The 21312-nt window shown below is 37.4% G+C and overlaps 1 protein-coding gene across 2 annotated transcripts in view; it reads right to left on the reverse strand.

Annotated features, from left to right (window-relative positions):
• PLXDC2 (plexin domain containing 2) overlaps positions 1–21312 on the reverse strand; it is a 264388-nt gene that overhangs the window by 53878 nt on the left and 189198 nt on the right. For both annotated transcript variants that reach the window (XM_032181687.1, XM_032181688.1), the window contains exons 5-7: positions 15595–15717; positions 12451–12569; positions 525–624 (exon numbers count right to left, since the gene is read on the reverse strand). In XM_032181687.1, coding sequence (XP_032037578.1) covers positions 525–624; positions 12451–12569; positions 15595–15717 — 342 coding nt within the window. The remainder of the gene's footprint in view (positions 1–524; positions 625–12450; positions 12570–15594; positions 15718–21312) is intronic.

Raw genomic sequence — 21312 nt, forward strand, 5'->3', positions numbered from 1 at the left:
GAAATCACACTTGATTTCCTTAATTAAATGATACCTTTGATTACTGTTGCCAAAATTATGTGAGCCCAAGATGGCATTTAATAACAACATTTTCTCTTTTTTTCGTTTCACTAAAATGTATGTATGAATTTGATGTCCAGAATTTAAAGTATGAAGAACATCTGGCCTGGATACGTTTTTCATTTTCATTTTTATACAGATAATTTTTCTGAACAAATTGCTTCTTCCCTACTATGAATAAAGAGACATATTCTGGATACTGTATCTTATAGAATAACTTAAGTTGACACTTAAATTTTACATTATTTGGCTGGTTATTTAGTTTTATTTACTTAGTACATCAGCTCAAAAGAAACAATGATGGAGAAAACCACACTGGGAACTATCAAGCAAATAAAATTACACTTGAATTAACAAACTGAAATTAGCTAAGTGATTTGTTGTGCAGCTAATCATCCTTAATGAAATCAGCTTACACTTGTTTCTCAGCCTCCAAACCATTAGCATTACCACACACTACTTACTGGGAATTTGCTGGATCCTGTGCACAACCACAAATGCATCTGAGAGTCCCACTTTCACTGGGTGGTTGGTTGAACTTATTTGTGTCACAGCAACAGGAATCTGGAAGACAAAACAGAAAGATGTGCCTGAACTACTGAACTCAAAAAATTCAGACTCAAATTACAGCATTGGCAGAATGAACATTTAGCCAGTGTAACTTTAAAGTCCTAAATAAGTATGTAATACAATACACCATAATATGAGTAAAGACTTAATAAAGATTATTATTATTATTATTATTATTATTATTATTATTATTATTATTATTATTATTATTATTATTATTATTATTATTATTATTTTATCCCAGTCTGCTTTGCATCTTATATAACAACATTTACATCAAAACTCAGAGGTGAAACAACTGATAGTAATGACATGGAGAAGGGCAGAAATTTTCAGTAATTTATTCCCCCAGTTGAAGATGTGGAAGACATGGAGGAGGAGGCAATACTTGTCTACCATTAAACACACAAACTGAAAGTTCAGCTTGGGATAAGCATTTAAAAACTTGTCTCAGGTAACTTGCACTGAAAACTGTTTTACAACCTATTTAAAGGTATTTCTGGCCTGATGAAAATCATATTTAACATGTCTTGGAGTAGCTGGGAAATTTTCTTTGTCACCGAAATTTTGGAAAATGCCAGATACTCACTTGTCAGTATTTGGAGAAATAAAAATTAAAACTAAAATAAATAAGGGACTTAGATAGCTATAGAGCAGTCCAGCTTTGCAGAACAGAAATACTGATGCCAGGCAATATAGTTTTATGAAAATAGGTGTTACCAAATTTGATTTAATTCTTTGGGGATGACTGCAGGATGGCTGATCAGTGTATAGCTGTAATAGCTATATAATTTTGTAAGGTGTTTAACATAGTGACAAGTAACATTTATACAATATTACTGTAGTTAACTAGACTGATCACAAAGCAGCCACACTGAAGAATCAGCTCAGATTGACAGCATGTCTTTACAGTATATCATGCTTCTCTTGGCATAGTATCCAAGAGTTTTATTAAAGATTGAGAAGGAAACATACATTTACTGCTTAGCAGTTCTGCAGGTGACACTGGCAGAGTAGAAATAATGAAATGCCTGGATCAAGTAACCGAGTTAGACCTTGTAAAAATTGCGAAGTTATAACTTGGAGAACAGAATGCAAGGTAGAGGTTTGAGGACCATCTTCTGGAAAGCAACAATTCCGGAAGGACTCTAGGGATTATAGTGGGTAAGCAACTCCAGCTTTTGGAGGAGTAATCACAGCAAGAAACCTAACTGATGTGATAATTGATTACATAATCTGCGAAATATAGCCTAAAAGTGGGTTTGTCATTTTACATCTGCACATTAGATCATTACTGAAATGCTACACAGACTTTTGGAGGGTCTATTTCTTAAAAAGATTCAGAAAACTTAAGAGAAGGAAGATGCAAAGGTCATAAGAAATAATTTAAATCTTTTGCAGTTCTCAATTGCTATTAACAGAACTAAAGAACTTGATTTGGCTTCTTGAAAAGAAAACGGAAAGTAATTATCATAAACAATTACTGCCATGGGGAGAAATAACTAAAGAAATTTTTCTGTTAGCACAGAAAGATGTAATCAGAAACTGGAAACTGCACACCTGAAGATACCTTCAAAGTAGAGTAAGGTACGTATGCATATGACTGAACATTTTTAACCACTGGGATAAAGTACTAAGGGAAATTATGATTCTCTATCCACTGCTGCTTTCAAATCACAGCTGGATATATCATTTTTCAAAGCTGGTCTTCAGTTAACCTTAACCAGAAATTACTAGTCTGAATACAGATGAAACTGGATCAAGTGTAAGAGACTGAGATACAAGGTGCTAGCTTAGCTAATCTAATAGTATGCTATGGGTTTATCTACGTGAAACTAGCAAAGTTATACTGTTTGCCAGTGTTTTTCACATAGAAGAAAAATTCTAAACTAAAAAACTGCTTAAACATTCAGTGAATGAGGATTCAGAGTTGTGTGTTTGTCAGTTAATGGTATGATCTCTGGTATTTGAGTTAAACATTATCTTGTTTCTCTTTTCCTTGTTCACAAAGTATCATTTAGGTCTGATTACAATGACATCAGTCTCAGAAAAGTTAAATTTGAGATTATTAACAGAAAAAGTGAGTTCTGATGAATTAAAACTGTCACAATTTTCAAATTATTTTACTGTCTCCATGGTCTGTGAAGTTGTACTGTTTTGGTTACATTTATATGGAGCTTCTTACATACACAATCTGCAAGAAGCAGCTTGGTAATACTGCCATTTTTACATCAATTTAAACTTGGCTTCTATCAGCTATTAGATAAACTTGTGTCAGTTCAGCTCTGATGCAATTGTTGAGGAATATCAGATAAGAAGGTTGAAAGCCATATTTTCAAAGTCCTCAAAATAAAAGACTGACTGCATTCAGTAACAAGTCTATAAACTTTCTCCAGCATGAAAGTATAAACAAAATAAGAGATTTTTTCACAGTCTTGGAATACTGTAGAAAAATGTTTATATTAACAATTAGAGAAACTATCATGAAAGATTTTGAGAAGGAGGATATTCCTATTAAAGCTATTGAAAATCAAGTCAAAAAAAGCACCGATGAGAAGAATACAATGGCTATTTCTCTTTGAAGTTAGCAAGAAACACAGCAGATGAAGAAAGGAGTTAGTTTTACAGACACAAAATGTAGTCAGAATTCATTTTGTGCTGGCAAAATGGCAATAATTTTAAAAAGCAGTTCAAAATTTGGATATGTGTGGATATACAGGAAAGTGTTTGTGCAAGATAAGGAGGTCTCATAAGTTAATACAGAAGAGAAATACAAAGTAGAAGGTAATCCATAACCCAAGAAAAAAAACTTGAAAAACTACAGCATAATTAATCATATGTATTTGCAAATGCAGATTTATCTTTATAGTGTTGGGGAAATAAGCTATTGTACAGAACAAAATACTTCAGTCTATCAGGAATGAGTGTACTGAGTGGCAGTTTATAGGTGAAATCTTTTGAACAAGATGTCAAGATAAAATAGGCTTTTACCATATGATGCCCTATTAGGAAACACACCCTTTTAGCAGAAGGCTTATAGTAATCGACAAAAATATTTATTGAAAACTACAGCAATACACAGGTAGCAAGCAGATAGCTAGTGTTCTGAATTCCTCACATGAATGACAAGATATGTCATGACAGGACGACATGTTAAATAGTTGAACAAGGAGTTTTATGGCATTACATTTGGAGGATGGATTTTAGCTAGAATCATTCCAAAACGTGTTAGTTCTACCATGGATAATATGTACTCTTGTACTGTACAAGCCACTAGCTTCCCAAATCCATGCTAGCAACAGGGCCATTGACATATATATTTCTGATTATATACTTAGCACTAGAGAGAAAAATACTTAGAATTCATGCTGAATTGCATTATTTCCTAGGAATAGTAATCTAGGGAGTATTTTCCAACAGAAAGCTCTCAAATTTTATTCTTTTCCACTTCATCTGTGACTAGTCAGAATCTTACTCTCCAAAAAAAGATTAAATAAACAACCTCTGACCTTATTCTGGCTATGGTAAACAGGGTGCAATTACTGCACTTGAGTCAAAGATAAGGGCTAGAGTATTCTGCAAAATAATAATTAGAAATGCAATACTACCTAGTATCACAGGAGATAGACTTGTGGAGCAACTCCCTGCACAGCCTGAAACACAGGTACCTGGGTGAGACACCCCAAATGGGGGTGGACCCCCTGCCCTGTTGCTGTCAGGCAGAGGCAGGGGACCTAGGAGTTGAGGAGCAATGGAAGCTGCTCGACATCGCAGGCGATGCCCCCCTCTACCAGCCTCACCTTCCCAGGTGCCCTTATGCAACAGGTTTAAGGCCCTGGAGCTTGACAGACCGGTAGCTGAGGACGAGGTAGTAAGTCTACCCAGGCGGATGTTTAGGGCGAGGAATTCAACTCCACGCCTCAGGAATTCTTTCTGTCTCCACCAGGACAGAAAGAAGGGTGATTGTTGTGGGCGACTCCCTTCTCAGGGAAACAGAGGGACCTATTTGTCAGCCTACCATTAGGGAAGTCTGCTGCCTACCAGGGGCCAGGGTCAGGGACATTGCCAGAAAGCTTCCCAACCTGGTTTGCCCCTCTGACTATTATCCTCTTTTAATAGTCCAGACTGGCAGTGATGACATTGAAGAGAGAAGCCTGAAGACCATCAAACGGGACTTTAGGGGACTGGGACGGTTAGTGGATGGAGCGGGAGTACAGGTGGTGTTTTCGTCCATCCCTATGGTGGCAGGAAGGGGTACAGAGAGGATACGGAAAGCCCACCTGATAAACACGTGGCTCAGAGGCTGGTACCAACACAGAATTATTTTTTTTTTTGACCATGGGGCACTTTACTTGGCACCCCACCTGATGGCCGCAGACGGGTCCCTATCTTTAAGAGGAAAACGGATCCTAGGCCAGGAGCTGGCGGGGCTCATTGAGAGGGCTTTAAAATAGGTAAGAAGGGGGACAGGGCTGAAACAAGGCTTGTTAGAGCTGTGACAGGGGTAACAATGGCAAGGCTGGGAGAGAAGGCAATGGCCCAGCTGAAGTGCATCTACACTAATGCACGCAGCATGGGTAACGAACAGGAGGAGCTGGAAGCCATCATGCGGCAGGCAGGCTACGACTTGGTTGCCATCATGGAAATGTGGTGGGACCACTCTCATGACTGGAGTGCTGCAATGTCTGGCTGTAGGCTCTTCAGAAGGGACAGGCAGCATGGAATGGGTGGTGGTGTGGCTCTCTGTATCAGAGAGAGTTCTGATGTCATGGAACTTGAGGCTGGGAATGATAAGGTTGATTCCCTATGGGTTAGGATCAGCGGGAAGGCCAACAAGGGAAGCATCCTTGTGGGGGTCTGTTATAGACCGCCAAACCAGGATGAGGAGACTGATGAGGAGTTCTACAGGCAGCTGACAAAAGTTGTGAAATCGTCAGCTCTTGTTCTTGTGGGGGACTTCAACTTCCCAGATATATCCTGGAAGCACAACACAGCCCAGAGAAAGCAGTCTAGGAGGTTTCTGGAGAGCGTAGAAGAAAGCTTCCTGATGCAGCTGGTTAGTGAGCCTACCAGGGGTGGCGCCCCGCTAGAACTTCTCTTCACAAACAGAGAAGGACTGGTGGGAGATGTGGTAGCTGGAAACTGTCTTGGGCAGAGTGACCATGAAATGGTAGAGTTCTCCATTCTTGGAGAAGCCAGGAAGGGGACCAGTAAAACCGCTGTATTGGACTTCTGGAGGACTGACTTTGAACTGTTCAGGACACTGGTTGGTAGAGCCCCTTGGGAGGCAGTTCTGAAGGGCAGAGGAGTCCAGGAAGGCTGGGCGCTCTTCAAGAAGGAAATCTTAATGGCGCAGAAGCGGTCTGTCCCCACGTGCCCAAAGACGAGCCGGTGGGGAAGAAGACCGGCCTGGCTGAACAGAGAATTGTGGCTTGAGCTTAGGAGTAAAAAGAGGGTTTACAATCTTTGGAAAAGAGGGCAGGCCACTTAGGAGGACTATAAGGATGTTGTGAGGCAGTGCAGGGACAAAATTAGAAAGACCAAAGCTCATCTGGAGCTACTGCCGTCAAAGACAACAAAAAATGCTTTTACAAATACGTTAATGCAAAACGGAGGACTAAGGAGAATCTCCAGCCTTTACTGGATGCGGGGGGGAGCTTAGTTACAAAAGATGAGGAAAAGGCAGAGGTGCTTAATGCCTTCTTTGCCTCAGTCTTTAGCGGCAAAACCAGTTGCTCTCTGGATACCCAGTACCCTGAACTGGTGGAAGGGGATGGGGAGCAGAATGTGGCCCTCACTATCCATGAGGAAACGGTTGGCGACCTGCTACAGCATTTGGATACACACAAGTCAATGGGGCCAGATGGGATCCACCCAAGGATACTGAGAGAACTGGTGGAGGATCTGGCCAAGCCACTTATCGTCATTTATCAACAGTCCTGGCTATCGGGGGTGGTCCCACTCGACTGGCGGCTAGCAAACGTGATGCCCATCTACAAGAAGGGCCAGAGGGAAGACCCAGGAAACTATAGGCCTGTCAGTTTGACCTCAGTGTCAGGGAAACTCATGGAGCAGAGTATCTTGAGTGTCATCACGTGGCACTTACAGAGCAACCAGGTGATCAGGCCCAGTCAGCATGGGTTTACGAAAGGCAGGTCCTGCTTGACGAACCTGATCTCCTTCTATGACAAAGTGATGTGCTTGGTGGATGAGGGAAAGGCTGTGGATGTGGTCTACCTTGACTTCAGCAAGGCTTTTGACACCGTTTCCGACAGCATTCTCCTCAAGAAGCTGGCTGCTTGTGGCTTGGACTGGCGCATGCTTTGTTGGGTTAAAAACTGGCTGGATAGCTGGACCCAAAGAGTCATGGTGAATGGAGACAAATCTAGTTGGAGGCTGGTCACTAGTGGCGTTCCCCAGGGCTTGGTATTGGAGCCAGTCCTCTTTAATATCTTTATTGATGATCTGGATGAGGGCATCGAGTGCACCCTCAGTAAGTTCGCATATGACACCAAGTCAGGTGCATGTGTCGATCTGCTCAAGGGCAGGAAGGCTCTACAGGAGGATCTGGATAGGCTGCACCGATGGGCTGAGGTCAACTGTATGAAGTTCAACAAGGCCAAGTGCCGGGTCCTGCACCTGGGGTGCAATAACCCCAAGCACAGCTGCAGGCTGGGAGATGAGTGGTTGGAAAGCTGCCTGGCAGAGAAGGACCTGGGAGTATTGGTGGATAGTCAGCTGAATATGAGCCAGCAGTGTGCTCAGGTGGCCAAGAAGGCCAACAGCATCCTGGCTTGTATAAGAAGCAGTGTGGCCAGCAGGTCTAGGGAAGTGTTTCTCCCCCTGTACTCGGCTCTGGTGAGGCCACACCTTGAGTACTGTGTTCAGTTTTGGGCCCCTCACTACAAGAAGGACATCGAGGTGCTCGACAGAGTTCAGAGAAGGGCGACGAAGCTGGTGAGGGGCCTGGAGAACAAGTCTTATGAGGAGCGGCTGCAGGAGCTGGGCTTGTTCAGCCTGGAGAAAAGGAGGCTCAGGGGCGACCTTATCGCTCTCTACAGGTACCTTAAAGGAGGCTGTAGTGAGGTGGGGGTTGGTCTATTCTCCCACATACCTGGTGACAGGATGAGGGGGCATGGGCTAAAGTTGCACCAGGGGTGTTTTAGGTTGGATATTAGGAAGAACTTCTTTACTGAGAGGGTTGTTAGGCATTGGAACAGACTGCCCAGGGAAGTGGTGGAGTCACCATCCCTGGAGGTCTTTAAAAGACGTTTAGATGTTGAACTTAGCGATATGGTTTAGTGGAGGACTTGTTAGTGTTAGGTCAGAGGTTGGACTCGATGATCTTGAGGTCTCTTCCAACCTAGACGATTCTGTGATTATAAGGTGTTTTCATTGACAGTTTCCTCAACAGATATTAACTAAAGACCAAACTGCATGAAACTTAATTTGGGATTTTAAGTTTCATAAACAGAACACCTCACAAAATAAAGATCCCACTTCCATGCTAATATTTTTGATAATAACAGAGCAAAGAAACACCAAGAATATAGAATGCAGGTAGAATATTCATCCAGACTATGGAATATTTTAGTTTTCAGGAAACAAACAGGTTTCTGAAACTCTGAAAATGGAGTATTTTCCATCACACATAGGAGGAACATCAGTGCTATTGTTAATCAGGTGCATTCACTTCTGCTTCCTCTTAAAGTAGAAGGAAACTCTACCTCATGTCTCTTAGAATTATTTTTTACTTCACATTTTTGGGAAACTTGAATAGGAATTTCACCTTTTATAAAAGTTTCTGGATGACTACATAAATAAAGAGTCATTCCTATTTAAATGAACAAAGAAAGCCTTCAAGCCAATGAAATTCAGGAAAAAAAAATAATCCTAAAACCATTAACTAAGTACCAAAGCCTTCACCTAATTTGCCCTGAATTAATAACAGAGAAAAAAATACAAACAAATCTTACACTAAGGAACATTATCTTTAAGCACTTAGAAGTAAAGACTATAATGAATAGTTCAAAAAGACAAAAAGCTTGTGAGAATCAAACTTCTTTGAAATCTAGAACATAAGAAATGAGTATTCACTACTAAAACACATAAAAGTATTCATTTGCAGAATATATATATACATATATTTTCTATTGGATGGATTCCTCTGTAATTTAAGTATTTTATGTAGCAGAGGTGCACCACTAATTTTTTTTTTCTGCCAGATGATGTTTCCTGACATACTGATCACTTGACAGAACTCTGACTAATGACACTTTGTTAGTTTTATTTAAAATGGAATATGTGTGCATGGCTCCTTAATAAATTTTAAATAAACAAGCATTTGACTTCCCATTTTTTCCTTCTGACAAAGAACACACAAAAAAACAGTATTTGGTACATAAAAAGTGCTTAGATATTCCCACTGTAATTCAGTGCTGACATTCATTCTGATTTTACTCTGATATTATATGACATTCTGATATTAATACTGAACTGAATCCAATCTCAACATACAAGAAGAATATCAGAAAAACAGATTAGAAAACATGAGTTATGCTTTTTATTAGGGCTAGATTAATATGTTTAGAGCATATAAGAGTTAGACAAAACACCAAAGTCTCATTGTACATTTCAGATAAAATGCACAATAAAACTTGGCTACACCTTTTCTCCTTTTCCTACGTGTTACCTTTTCTGAGACGTTTCCAGATTTCTCTATTCTGGCAGCTCAGCTCCCTTTCTAAATTTTTATTTCTTTTAGAATTTATTATTAATTTCAGACAATAACCATTCATTTCAAATTGCTTCCTATTATGCAAACTACAGAATGCAGGAGATTAGGCAGAAGAGCTCTGCAGACCCCATCCAAGACCCCATTCAGCAGACCCCATCCAAGATTCTGCTTTGGTGATCAGTATCAGCTTTATGAAGTAGCGAACTTGATGTGGATGCTGAGAGAAAATGAAGAAGTGCATCTCAAATTTGAATAAATCATAAGTAAAAGGTAAAATCTAAGTAAAGTTCTATAGACATAAAAATTCCTATCTATGGTTCCCTTAAATGTATAATCAAATGTATAATCAAAGTTACGTTTTAAAGATGAATTCTTCAGGATAAACTTCTGGTGTCACTCATACAGAGTGGGATGCTTTATAATGTTACTGGAAACCTGTCTGTTGCATAACTTACATTGGTGTTTCAGTTTGAAAACATTCAATGTCAATGAAGACCTCACAGGATAATCATACATCAATGTCATTTTTTGATGAAACGTGTTGCTAAAATGAAGTAGCACCAAAAAGGTGGTAGAAATCTCTTCCAATTTTTACTCATGCTAGTGAGGACTCATATAAGTAATCTTACTGGAGTTAATGGGGCTCCTGACAACATGACCAGCAAGAGAAATGGTTCTAGAAGGAAGGACTCCCTCAGAAAGCAATGGATTCAACACTGAACATAAACCAATTTCTAGCCAGAAATATAAGACTACAGGCAAATTTCAATTTACAAGTGACTCATTTTATTCTACTTGGACAACTTGTGTCTGGATCAATGATTGGAAATTTTGTTCTGTTTTCCTCACTTAAGTGAAAAGCTAAGGTAATTTTAATAAACTAAGGTACACTGCAAATCATGTGGTCTTCTGGAAATCTCATTCTCCAAAGCCATTCTCTAAGCAATTCCTAATGGAATAGGTATATTTGTAGCACCCTGAGATTTTACAAAATATTTTTGTCAAAAATATTTGCAGACCACAAATACATAACTATTGTCACTTTTGAAAAGTTTCTTTGTATTGTGCAGGAGATTTCAAAGATTCAGCAGTGGAGAAAAAACAACAACAACAACAAATCACAAATTACCACGTTTCTAAATTCCAATTCCTTCTGTTTCAAAAGGAATGAAAAGGGCATTAATAACACTCCTCCCCAGAAAGCAGTGCAGCTCTGGAGGTAGCTCCCAGTAGAAACAGTGAGACCAAGCAGCCCAGCCAGTGTTAACATCGAATTTGCCAGGTTTATCCATAGACCACATGGCCTAACTGCATGCAACTTACATGAAAGTAATGAGGTGGCTCATCTCTTTCTGCCCTCCTAAATGAATAACATTTTCTATGGCCTGGCATTCCACATCATCATTTACACTTATGCAAATTGAACACAAAATACTATCAATTTACAGGAATAGCTTATATCACCCATTTTTGATCCATTTTGTAGAGGGCTGGTCAGTGGCAGAAAGGGCCGAGTATCTGATAGCTAAGAACAACATTTTTCTGATGTCACTATTTTGATGTCAGAATTCATACTCATTTATAGTGCTAAATAGTTCTTAGCAAATTCATCTTAAAATTGAAAATAAATGTAGTGTCACTCCCCACTTTTCTGGGCCTTAAAGGTAGGACTTTTTCTGTAGTAATTAATATATATATTAATATTAATTATATATAGAGAGAGTCAGAATCATAAAATCATATATTTCCCTTTACAAAGGTTTCAAGAACAGGAGATAAAAATCCTTTGTGCACAGTCATTTGATAATGTACAGGCTCCATTGTAGTAACCAGAAGGTGGTTTTTCTGAAGCTGGAATCAAAATTTTAATAAAGTGCATTTCCATAGATTAAGACTACTACCCTGTACATAACATTCAGGAACAATCTTAGAGCCAGAGAAGACCGTGCATCAGCACTTCTTTTATAAGATAAGGGAAGCTAGATACATGGGCATACCATAAGTTTCTTGTGTCTACAGAAATAATACAGTAAGAGTATTCTGCAGCTATCCTGTTTTCAAGGTGAAAAGACATTTGTCTTAAGGTATGAATGTTGCCAGTAGAACCCAGACCTTCACTAGTTTTTTAATGAAAGGGAGAGTGCTACTGCTTCATTCAGGTGTATGGCTTTGACACAGGCTTGAAAATTGAGCCTGAAGGCACACAACCCACGTGTGGTAGATAGAGAAGAAAACACAGATTTCTTCAAGTCTGGAAAATCTCAGTGATAAAATATATCACTGATAACAATTATTTATATAAGGAGAATAACAAAGAGATGTGCACATTCAAGAAAAAGTCACGCTCTCCAGGCCAAAATGAGATTAAAATAAGCAGAAAGTGAAAGAAAGTGTTTCTTGTCCCTGTGGACTTAACTTTATCTACCTTTTGATGCCCATTTGCATGAAATTGACCTGGAGGTATAGCCTCAGCAGTAGTCTAGCAACAAGAAAAAAGGTTCATCTAAAGTATTGAAATAAACAACTGAAACTCTGAAAGACAGAAAACGCACAGGGTCCCAATAGAGACAGCAATATATTGGTGCTATGAAGACCAGCCAAATGACCTCAATCTAACCATTAGAGATACAGACAAATATTTTTTATTAAAAATATAGAGACTTTGAAGTACTTCAGTTGCCAAGAAATGGAAGATGCAGAAGCAAGGTAACCTTTAATATTAACCATTGATGCTAGAGTCTTTTTAAATAGGCTCAAATTAGATAAACTAACTGAGAAAATTGCCCTACCTTTCAAAGTCTAAGAGAATTTACTAAACAATCAACACTTACAACCATACAAAAAAGACCAGCTGAAACCTAGCAGTACATATTTGAGACATGTTGATGGTTTTCAAGTCCATAACATGAACATCACTTTCACAATAAAACATCATTTTCAACAAAATAGGGATCTTATAAGCAATCTGTGAAAATGGTCTTATACAGCTGAATTTTCAAAATATCTGCCAAAAATGGAGGGAAATTCCTAACAAGTATAAAGTGATTTGTCTACTTAAATGACAACTTTCAGACCCAACTTACTTCTTTGTAGCCGAAAATGATACGCCCATCATTGAGAAGGGTGGCCTGAAAAGTGAAACTGCCCAGGTTGTAATTATCCTGCAGATGGACATGGTCCCACTGGACAACTAGTGCTGTGCCTGTGAACCCCAGAGTGGGGGTAGAGAGGCAAAGGGAAGAAAAAATGTGAGAAAAATATTAACTGACTGTAGGAAAAGTACTTAACTGCAGTTACTTGAAACAAAAACAGTGATTTGTCTCTTTCAGCAACTTTCAGCCCAGCATCTTGAAGTGCTAAAGATATTACACACAAATGTTGCTGTTGAAATGTTCTTAAAGGTAGACATCATAGTGCCAAAATATATGTCAAATAACTACCTCAACTACCCACACAAAAGTCTGCTAAAGCAAGAGGGGTCAGGTGACTTGTTTGGAGTTGCACAAAGAGTCAACGATCACTAACGGTAGAATCCAACATTCACAGGTGTGCTGCTGCAACCACTGCTCTACAGTGGCTTTTCTTAAACTACATATATAAATATATATACACACACATACATACAACCTGATGGCTTTGAAAGGTGACGTGTTAATAGCTTTGCCTGTCTTGTGAAAGTTATTATTTGAGTAATACAGATTCTTCCATTAACTACACATTAATATAAATAGCATTAATTTTTTTTCTGCATGGTACAAGTCCTCACTGAGGTTCTGCAAGTTGAAAAAATATTAGATGCTCGTAATAAATAAATTTAGTTTAAATTAAAACCACTAAGAATTCATAGACGAGGTAAATATTGAGTCTGCTGTGCAGAGATTTAGTTGCAAGAGACTTGTTAATATTCATAGGAGTTCTCTGGCTGAATATCCACTTATTGCACTAAAAATGTACCCCAAGTGACTTGCATACCCTATGAGCATGTTTTACAGATGTTGAGGATTACAGACACCTTCAGGCAGTTTGGCTGAAAGACACTTATCACCAAAACTGTGTATACTGAAAATGTCTTTTTCGTCTCTAGGACTATATCCCTTCCCCAACATGTTTCTTTCTTTTGCATTAATGGGAGTTATGTGCTTTGATTCACAACACTTTAATTTCATTTCTTGCTGGAGTGTTCATGGTGGGTCAGTATGCTTCTAGCTCAATGCATTTTTGATATATTCTTGAAATATCTTTTGTCACAGATATTCAGTTATTCTTATGAACATATCTTGTCAGGGGATGTCACAGAACTATAAGCATGCAAATTTTTGGTGCATACTGCAGTAAATCTGTTGCATCATTCGATCACGTGTCTTTCTTAAGTATAATATATGCTCATTAATTTTGCACACGGTGCATTTTTCTTTATCTGGCTACATTTATTAACTGTTTTCTGAATATTCAGTTGATTATATTCAATTTAATTTTAAATAAATTTAAAGACACTTTTACAATTATCATAGCAAAAATAACCAGAAACTTTTATAGTCAGTCCATAAGCACATCTCAGAATCCCAAACTAAAGTTGATGTCAGCTTCTTCCAAAACACTACGTCCTCATTCCCAGGGCTCTTTGTGTAGGTTTGAGTGTAGGTTCCTTGTAATTAGCTCCATGAATAAGACTTGAATGGGTCATCACGCTATGTGTTTGCCCACTACAGATGCAGCCCTAAATTTGCCAGGGGATCAGACAAGGAAGAAAAAGAAATAAGGACCTGAACATACAATTCATTCAGTTGCTTTTTGTTTGGGGTAAGGTAGCAAATTCTTTGTCCTAAAGTACATGGGGTCCAATAGATCATCATGCCTTATGCATACGGAGGGATGCAAGATCTCCCCCCGAAAAAAAAAAAAAATAATTAAAAAAATAAATCAAATTGCTCATGAAACTGATGCGATACAAGCTGATAAACCTGATATGAAAGAGTGGAAGTCAAGAATACAATGAAAATTAGCAGTGACTTTCCCAGAGCACTCAGATTCTGTCAGTAAAGATGACAAATGTCAGGCCATAATGTCAGGTAAAATATTAAATGAAAATAATCATTTTTTCTGTTTGAAAATTCCCTATGTGAGCAGGAGGATTTTGTCATGTAACTCTACTTTATTGAATTCTTAACAAACAAATGCTGCAAGTAATGACTAGATGGTAAGGAAAAGTTATGATTGGGTGCAAAAGTTATATTTTGATTACTGATCTGAAACATAAAAATTTACATACCTGGTTGGAGATATGATGGCGATATTATTGGACATGGTCATTATTTTTGCATTCAAAGGATGATACAGGCTTATCAAGGAAGATTAAAACAATCATAGATTTCAGGATTCTAAATTTCATGATTTCTAAATTTTAAATTCAAAATACGCAGTTACTGCCATTGTATTCGATCACTAAAGAGATTTTTGCAATTATTGTAGCAAATTATTTTCTCTTACCTGAGGTAAGGCAGCAGATGATATTTAATCACATCAGTTATGTTTTCAAAATACTGATTATAACTGAGTTTATAAAACAAATTCCCACAGATTTATGACCTTTGAAATATTTTATGGAGCTTCAAGTATAACACTGCAGCACAGCAGTTTGCCCTTTAACCTTTTTTTTTTTTTTTTTACATGGGACTGTTGAGAACTCATGGTACAGATGAGCATATTGGATTCCAGGCTTGGGACTCCATGCACACTTAGTCACTGACAGGTTTATTAACTTTATACCTGCCCTACTCCTGTGTATTCTTGGTATTGCATTCCATGAAGGACATATATTTCCACTTTAGCCAGTAGGTGGACAGTATATATATATTTTCAAGTTCAAAAGAACTTGCACTTTTATAGAAGATATGTTTGTCCTTTTAAAATTGGTAAAATAAATTCTTAGTTTGAGTTTATGTACTTTAACATATAGAAGGGATCTACTCAATTAGGAAAAAGCATTCATGACCCTTTAACCATGTTCTAAATTAAGAAAGGTTTATGGATGTCTAGGAACATTCTTTATACAGTTTGTGAGTTTCAAAAAAAAACAAAAAAACAAAAACAAACAAACAAAAAAAAAAACAAAAAAAAACCCAAAACATTAAAAAAATCTTCAATTTTTCTTTCAAAAATAATTATTTAGGAAAATATGAAGAACCAAGGGACACAGACACATTTATTTATGAAGGACTACTACATACCATTATCAAAGTATCTGACTGTTGAATTTCTTGACACACTGGGGTCAAAATTAGCCATTAAGGGTGCAATATATTGTGTAGCTGTTAACATTCGATGTACAACTTCTCCAGTATATATGAAACCTACAATAAAGAAAAAATATTGAGACCATTTCAGTAACTTCTGAAAAGATTTAATAGAATGGCAGGTTTAACTAGGCATTGCCAGGTCATCTGAGAGAAATTAATCCCACCACCAGTTTTATAGTGAGCTAGAATTGAAGGACGATTGCAGTGAGGCCTGTCAGAAGAACAAGATCCAAGATGAACAATGGAACAATTAGTTCAAGAAGCCAGTTTTCATACAGAAAGAAAAACAGACCCAAGGAAGAACAGTTCTAGTTATGAACAAAATGCAGATATATGGCATTATCAAAGTGAACCATGCATATTCCAGTGTTTTCCATCCTTTCTGGCAACCTGTATTTTTGTCATTCATTTATTTATTGCAAATCATTACCTTTTCAGGAATTAGGCTAACCCTTTTTAATATTTGTAGAGACACAGATTAAGAGACCGTTTCATACAACAAGAGGTGACAACCTTTTAAAAAAAAAATCAGATGAAGAGTGGAAAAGGTAGTGTTTTTTTTTTCTTATTTTTTTCATTGTTATAAGGCAAGCCACTATTCTGGTACATTCTTTGCAGTGTTAGATCTCATTAGTTTATCCTATTTACCCACTAATCCACAACAGTCTTCAGATTAATAGTGTGTCATGTACTGCTTCCATCAGCAGTGCTCGCTCAAAAGCTCTTACTAGTTTGGCACAAGAGTTCTTTGAAGAACAGTCACCTGCATATTTTAATGGCAGGAAAACCCTGCCATTTTATACAATTTATGGTCTAAAAACAAACCTGCATTGCTTAGGCTCGCCAACTCCAACTAACTATAGGGACTAACTTTTTAAAAGCCCAAACTAGAGCCTGACTTAAAAACTTCCATTACTCTGTAGTAAATCTTTTCTTAAGTTCTGTTTTAGCCTTTGCCTTGCTGGTCAAATCTGACAAACTTTAAGTTGATCAGAGCTACAAACAGAACTTCAAAACTAAACTTTGCATATTGCATCTTATCAGCTCTTAAACTGTTTACCAGATGGTGTTGAGCTGCTTGCTTTACCTCCTTCTACTGATTGAATGAATTGTATTCAAACTGCAGATATCATAACAACAACAAAAATATTCAAGTTGGCTGAACACTTTTGAACAAAAAAAAAATGTATTTGGAAAATGTTTCATAGAAATTTAGTACTTTACTAGCAAAGTGATAGCACTCACTGCAACACTATTTATGTTTGTGTTTTCTTTTCCTTCTTCAAATATAAGTCTCCTCTCTTCCATAATCCTTTTTACTGTGAAGCCCAAGAAGGTCTTTCTTCTAAAATGTAGTGTCAATGCAATACAGCACATGTTGAAAAAGCATAAAAATCTATTCCTTAAACATGATATTCCTTCTCTTATGAAATTCCAGAACTACGTGGTATACCTGGAATTACTCTTAAGATAGAAATACCATGTTTAGTCACCTGCAGTTGTATGATATTTAAAAACCTCAATGTGCAACCCCACTATCTTAATGAAAAGTTTCTTTTCCAAACTTTCATTTCTCCATCCTAACCACTGGGAGGTGAAACAGACTTAAATGGTTTGCTTAGTATGATACAGAAAATCTCTGAGAGCAATTAAAAGCTTCTGGAGTGCTTTAGGCAGCCTTCTGCACCCATCCTCTTCTGAAACATTTTTCTAAATGCTTGCAACCTGTTTATGGAACTAGTCCTGGAAGTGATAAGATGCTATAAACAAACAAACAAATACGAAGATAGCTCTTTGGAATAATTTTCCTGCATGGCTACAGCTTAAGCTCAAGTACCATGCAATCAACTCAAGTGGAAATGATAGGAACCCCAAGAAAAGGAAAGCATGCATGGGGAAAATACAATCAAGTATTCTTTTGAAAAAAATCTGTATTAGCAAGATGATCAGTTAGGCACCTAGCTACCTTTACTTCATTTAAAGCACACCTATGTATTCAAAGAACATGGTATTTTAATATCTGGCCACATCCTGGACAGCTGAATTAATTCCTAGAACTAAACTGCATTTTTTTTTCTTAAGATTCTTTTAACTAAATACATAAATACCAATTTTTCTCTTTTGCCAATTGATGGTGACAGAGAAACATCAATTAAAATATAAAACTGTCCAAACATAATTACAATTAATACATAAACTTTATTGCTCGTTATTATAAGATAGCCAACAGTCCCGTTATATATTTTAACACACTCCACAGTAGCTCTATAACCTTGAAACCATTCCTTAGTAATGTTTGAAGGCAATATAAACAAAAACTTTACAGCCATATCCATGTGTTACTACTAACCTTAATACTTCACTACTTATTTATTACTTGCACAGTGCTCCCATCTTTACTTACAGTCTCCCTTTCATGCTTTCATTCCATTTACAGCATAAATGCTACCATTATAACTAATAGTGAGGCAGATACAATAGGAAAACAAAAGACTTGCTTGTGTTGGAACACATAACTAAGTAAATCAGTGCACGTAATTAGTAACCAAACAGCGTATTTCCAAGTGTTTGCCGGATGCCACTTTACTTTGGACAAAAATGGAAAGCAGGAGGTGGATGATAGCTGGGAAGCAGGCAGGTCTTGCATGAAGATCATTCTAATAAGAACTCCAGTCATGCATTGGAACAACTTGAAAAGAAACACAAAGTCACTTCAAATCATCCCAGAGATTCAAAGGCTGTAGCCACTGTTGAGTGTGGACATTTTATCATTGCCACTACAATTTAAAGAAAGTAGCAAATGTAAAATTAACTTATTCCTGGACTTCTGCAGAAAATTGGTTCATGTTATCTGTGACCTAATTTTCTGACAGTGGTAAATGTTCACGGTTGATTCATTTAGTCAAGGAAGAATATTTCAGACCTACAATTTCCTGAACCACTTAACCTCTCCTTTGTGGGAGGAGTTGATAGAGTTCTTTTCCAAGCCTCTCTACAAATACTTTATCTAGAAGCATAACATGCTTTCTAAATACTGGAATGAAAACAGACAGAAATGAGTGCTCAGAATATTTAAAATTTTATATGTACATATAAATCTATCAAAAACTAAGGATGAACTAATAATATAGCCACCTTTAAATCAAAGGGGATATATTCCTTGTCCTCATATTGTACAAATGCACACACAATGTCATAGAGAAAAAAAAAAAATATATATATACAACTAATTAGCTATGTATGAAAGTAGATTTTCTCTTGATGCAGAACCCTTAGTTGATTTAAAAATGCACTTCACATCTGCATCTCCTCTCTGAAATATGCTCTTTATCTGTTGCATTTTAATATAATCAGCAGTAGACTTTTTTGTTTAAGGGAATTTTCTGAGAAATCTTTTGAGATCAAAAATGGAATGCACTGTTCTAAAAGAGCACAGTTATTTCAGCATCAATTTTTTGGTTGGCAAATTCATTTCTAATATTTCATTTAAATTTAGGGATGACAAAACTGAGCTTTCCCATCACTTCTGTTGAATATACTAACCTGTCATTTCAGTGGCTTAAGTGGAATAACCCTGGATGCACATAATGATCTCAGGGCATAACTGATTATTGAAGTAATATCAAAATAATACTAAAACAATTTGCACATAAACTTTCTGTGGTTTCTTTTTCCTACTCCTGGCTGTACACAAAATCGGTATCACTTAGAACATTTTTGATAGCATTTGCTAAATGGGAAGAATAACAGAATTCAAAGCAGCACAGACAATGAGGCCTTTGAAGTTGCTACTGTGTGTCTATAAAGATAAGATAAAACATAGGATATGCAGACAACATACAAATGAAACATCTATATTGATAATTATCTTCTCCCTTCTAACGCCCTTATGAACAAGTTACATAAACCAGAGCCTGCTTTAACATATCTGACATCATGTTAATCTGTTTCTTCACTTAAGCATCTAGCTGAATTAGAACAAAAGTCCCAATATATTATAATTTTGTTTATGATTAAAAAAAAAATAAAATCTAAAACAATTAGTCATATCTTTAAAGTCATACCTTATATTGAATACAGAGCATAAATGAATTATACATCTCTGTGCATGTGATTAGTAGACTGAAGTATTGCAACACTTCAGTCTTTACCTATTTGGTGATCTAACCTTGCCTGCTGCCAGCTGCCCCTTCCTTCCCCTTCCTTAACACAATAAGGGGAAAAATAAGATGAAAAACTCATTGTTTGAGATACAGACAGGGAGATCACATACCCATTGCTGCCATGGGCAAAGCAGATTAGACTTGGGAAAACCTAATTTAATTTCTTGTCATTTGTAATAGGTTTGGATAATGTAAAACAAAGACAAGTTAAAAAAACACCTTCCCCCCCCCCCCCCCCCCCCCCCACACACTTTCCCTTTTATTCCTAATTTTATTACCTTTCCCCTCCTTTCCTAAGTGTCACAGGGAGATGGCAGTTCATAAAACTTCAACTTTGTCATTCCTTCCTCTTCACACTTCTCTCCTGCTTTGGTGTTAGTCTTAACCATGGGCTGCAGCCCTTCAGGATAACCCTGATCCAGCATGGGTCCTATCCACAGGTGGCAGTTCTGTCAAGGCATATCCACCTGTTCCAGCATAGGGTTCTTTACAGACTATGGTGCCAGTACCTGCTCTGGCATGATCTCATCCATAGGCTGCAGGAGAATCTCTGCTCTGGTGCCTGGAGCACCTTCTCCCACTCCTTCTCTGACCCTGGAGTTCACAGGGCCATTTCTGACTCTTCTTCCTTTACTCCTTTCTCCCTCTGCAGCATTTCTCACTCTTTCTTAAAACTGTTTTCCCAGAGGTCTCACCAGCTTTGCCGATGGGCTCAGCTGTGTGCTGAAGTAGGGCTGCTGGAGCTGGCTAGAACCAGTTGTGTCCACTATCGGGCCCCCCTTCCACAGAAGTTACTCCTGTAGCCCCCTGCTACTGAAACCTTGTCAGGGACACTTGACACAGCCTAATACCTAAACTAATATTTAACTTATTTTACATATGACCTAATCTATATTTTGTTTTACATATCACATATTTTATTAAATATGCAATGTTTTATCTGAATGAATGAAACTTCTATTTTGTTTGTTTGTTTGTTTGTTTGTTTGTTTTAAGATTGTTGATTTTCTAGTGGAGGATAGATGGAAGGTTGCAGCTGAAGCAGAACACTTAATGTACCACAGTCTTATACTCATCAATTGTTAGCTCCATCCTAGGTCAGGGGTTTCCCACTCTATACCTTTTGTGTTTCAAAAAGGGGAAAAATGTTCTGGCAAAAAGAAAATGTTCTGGGGAAAAAGAGTGATTGCATCTGCAGAAAAATAAAATAGAAGATGGTAACAGCAATGAAATAAGCTGATGTGGAATTACTCCTTGAAATAGCCATGACATTGCTCTCATAAAAAGACTATAAAACCGCTTCTTTTACAAAATGATCTCTACTGAAAATAAGAATGTGAAACAATACTTTTTATTTATTTATTTATTTATTTTAAACCTGAAATACCAAACAATGAACTTATCAAGAAGAACAGGAATGCTCCAAAGCATTTTGTATAACTATCAATAAACAGTTTGACACAGGCATCAGAACAACAACAACAAA

The sequence above is a fragment of the Aythya fuligula genome, chromosome 2 (assembly GCF_009819795.1).
Source record: "Aythya fuligula isolate bAytFul2 chromosome 2, bAytFul2.pri, whole genome shotgun sequence".
In the NCBI taxonomy this organism is placed as follows: Eukaryota; Metazoa; Chordata; class Aves; order Anseriformes; family Anatidae; genus Aythya; species Aythya fuligula.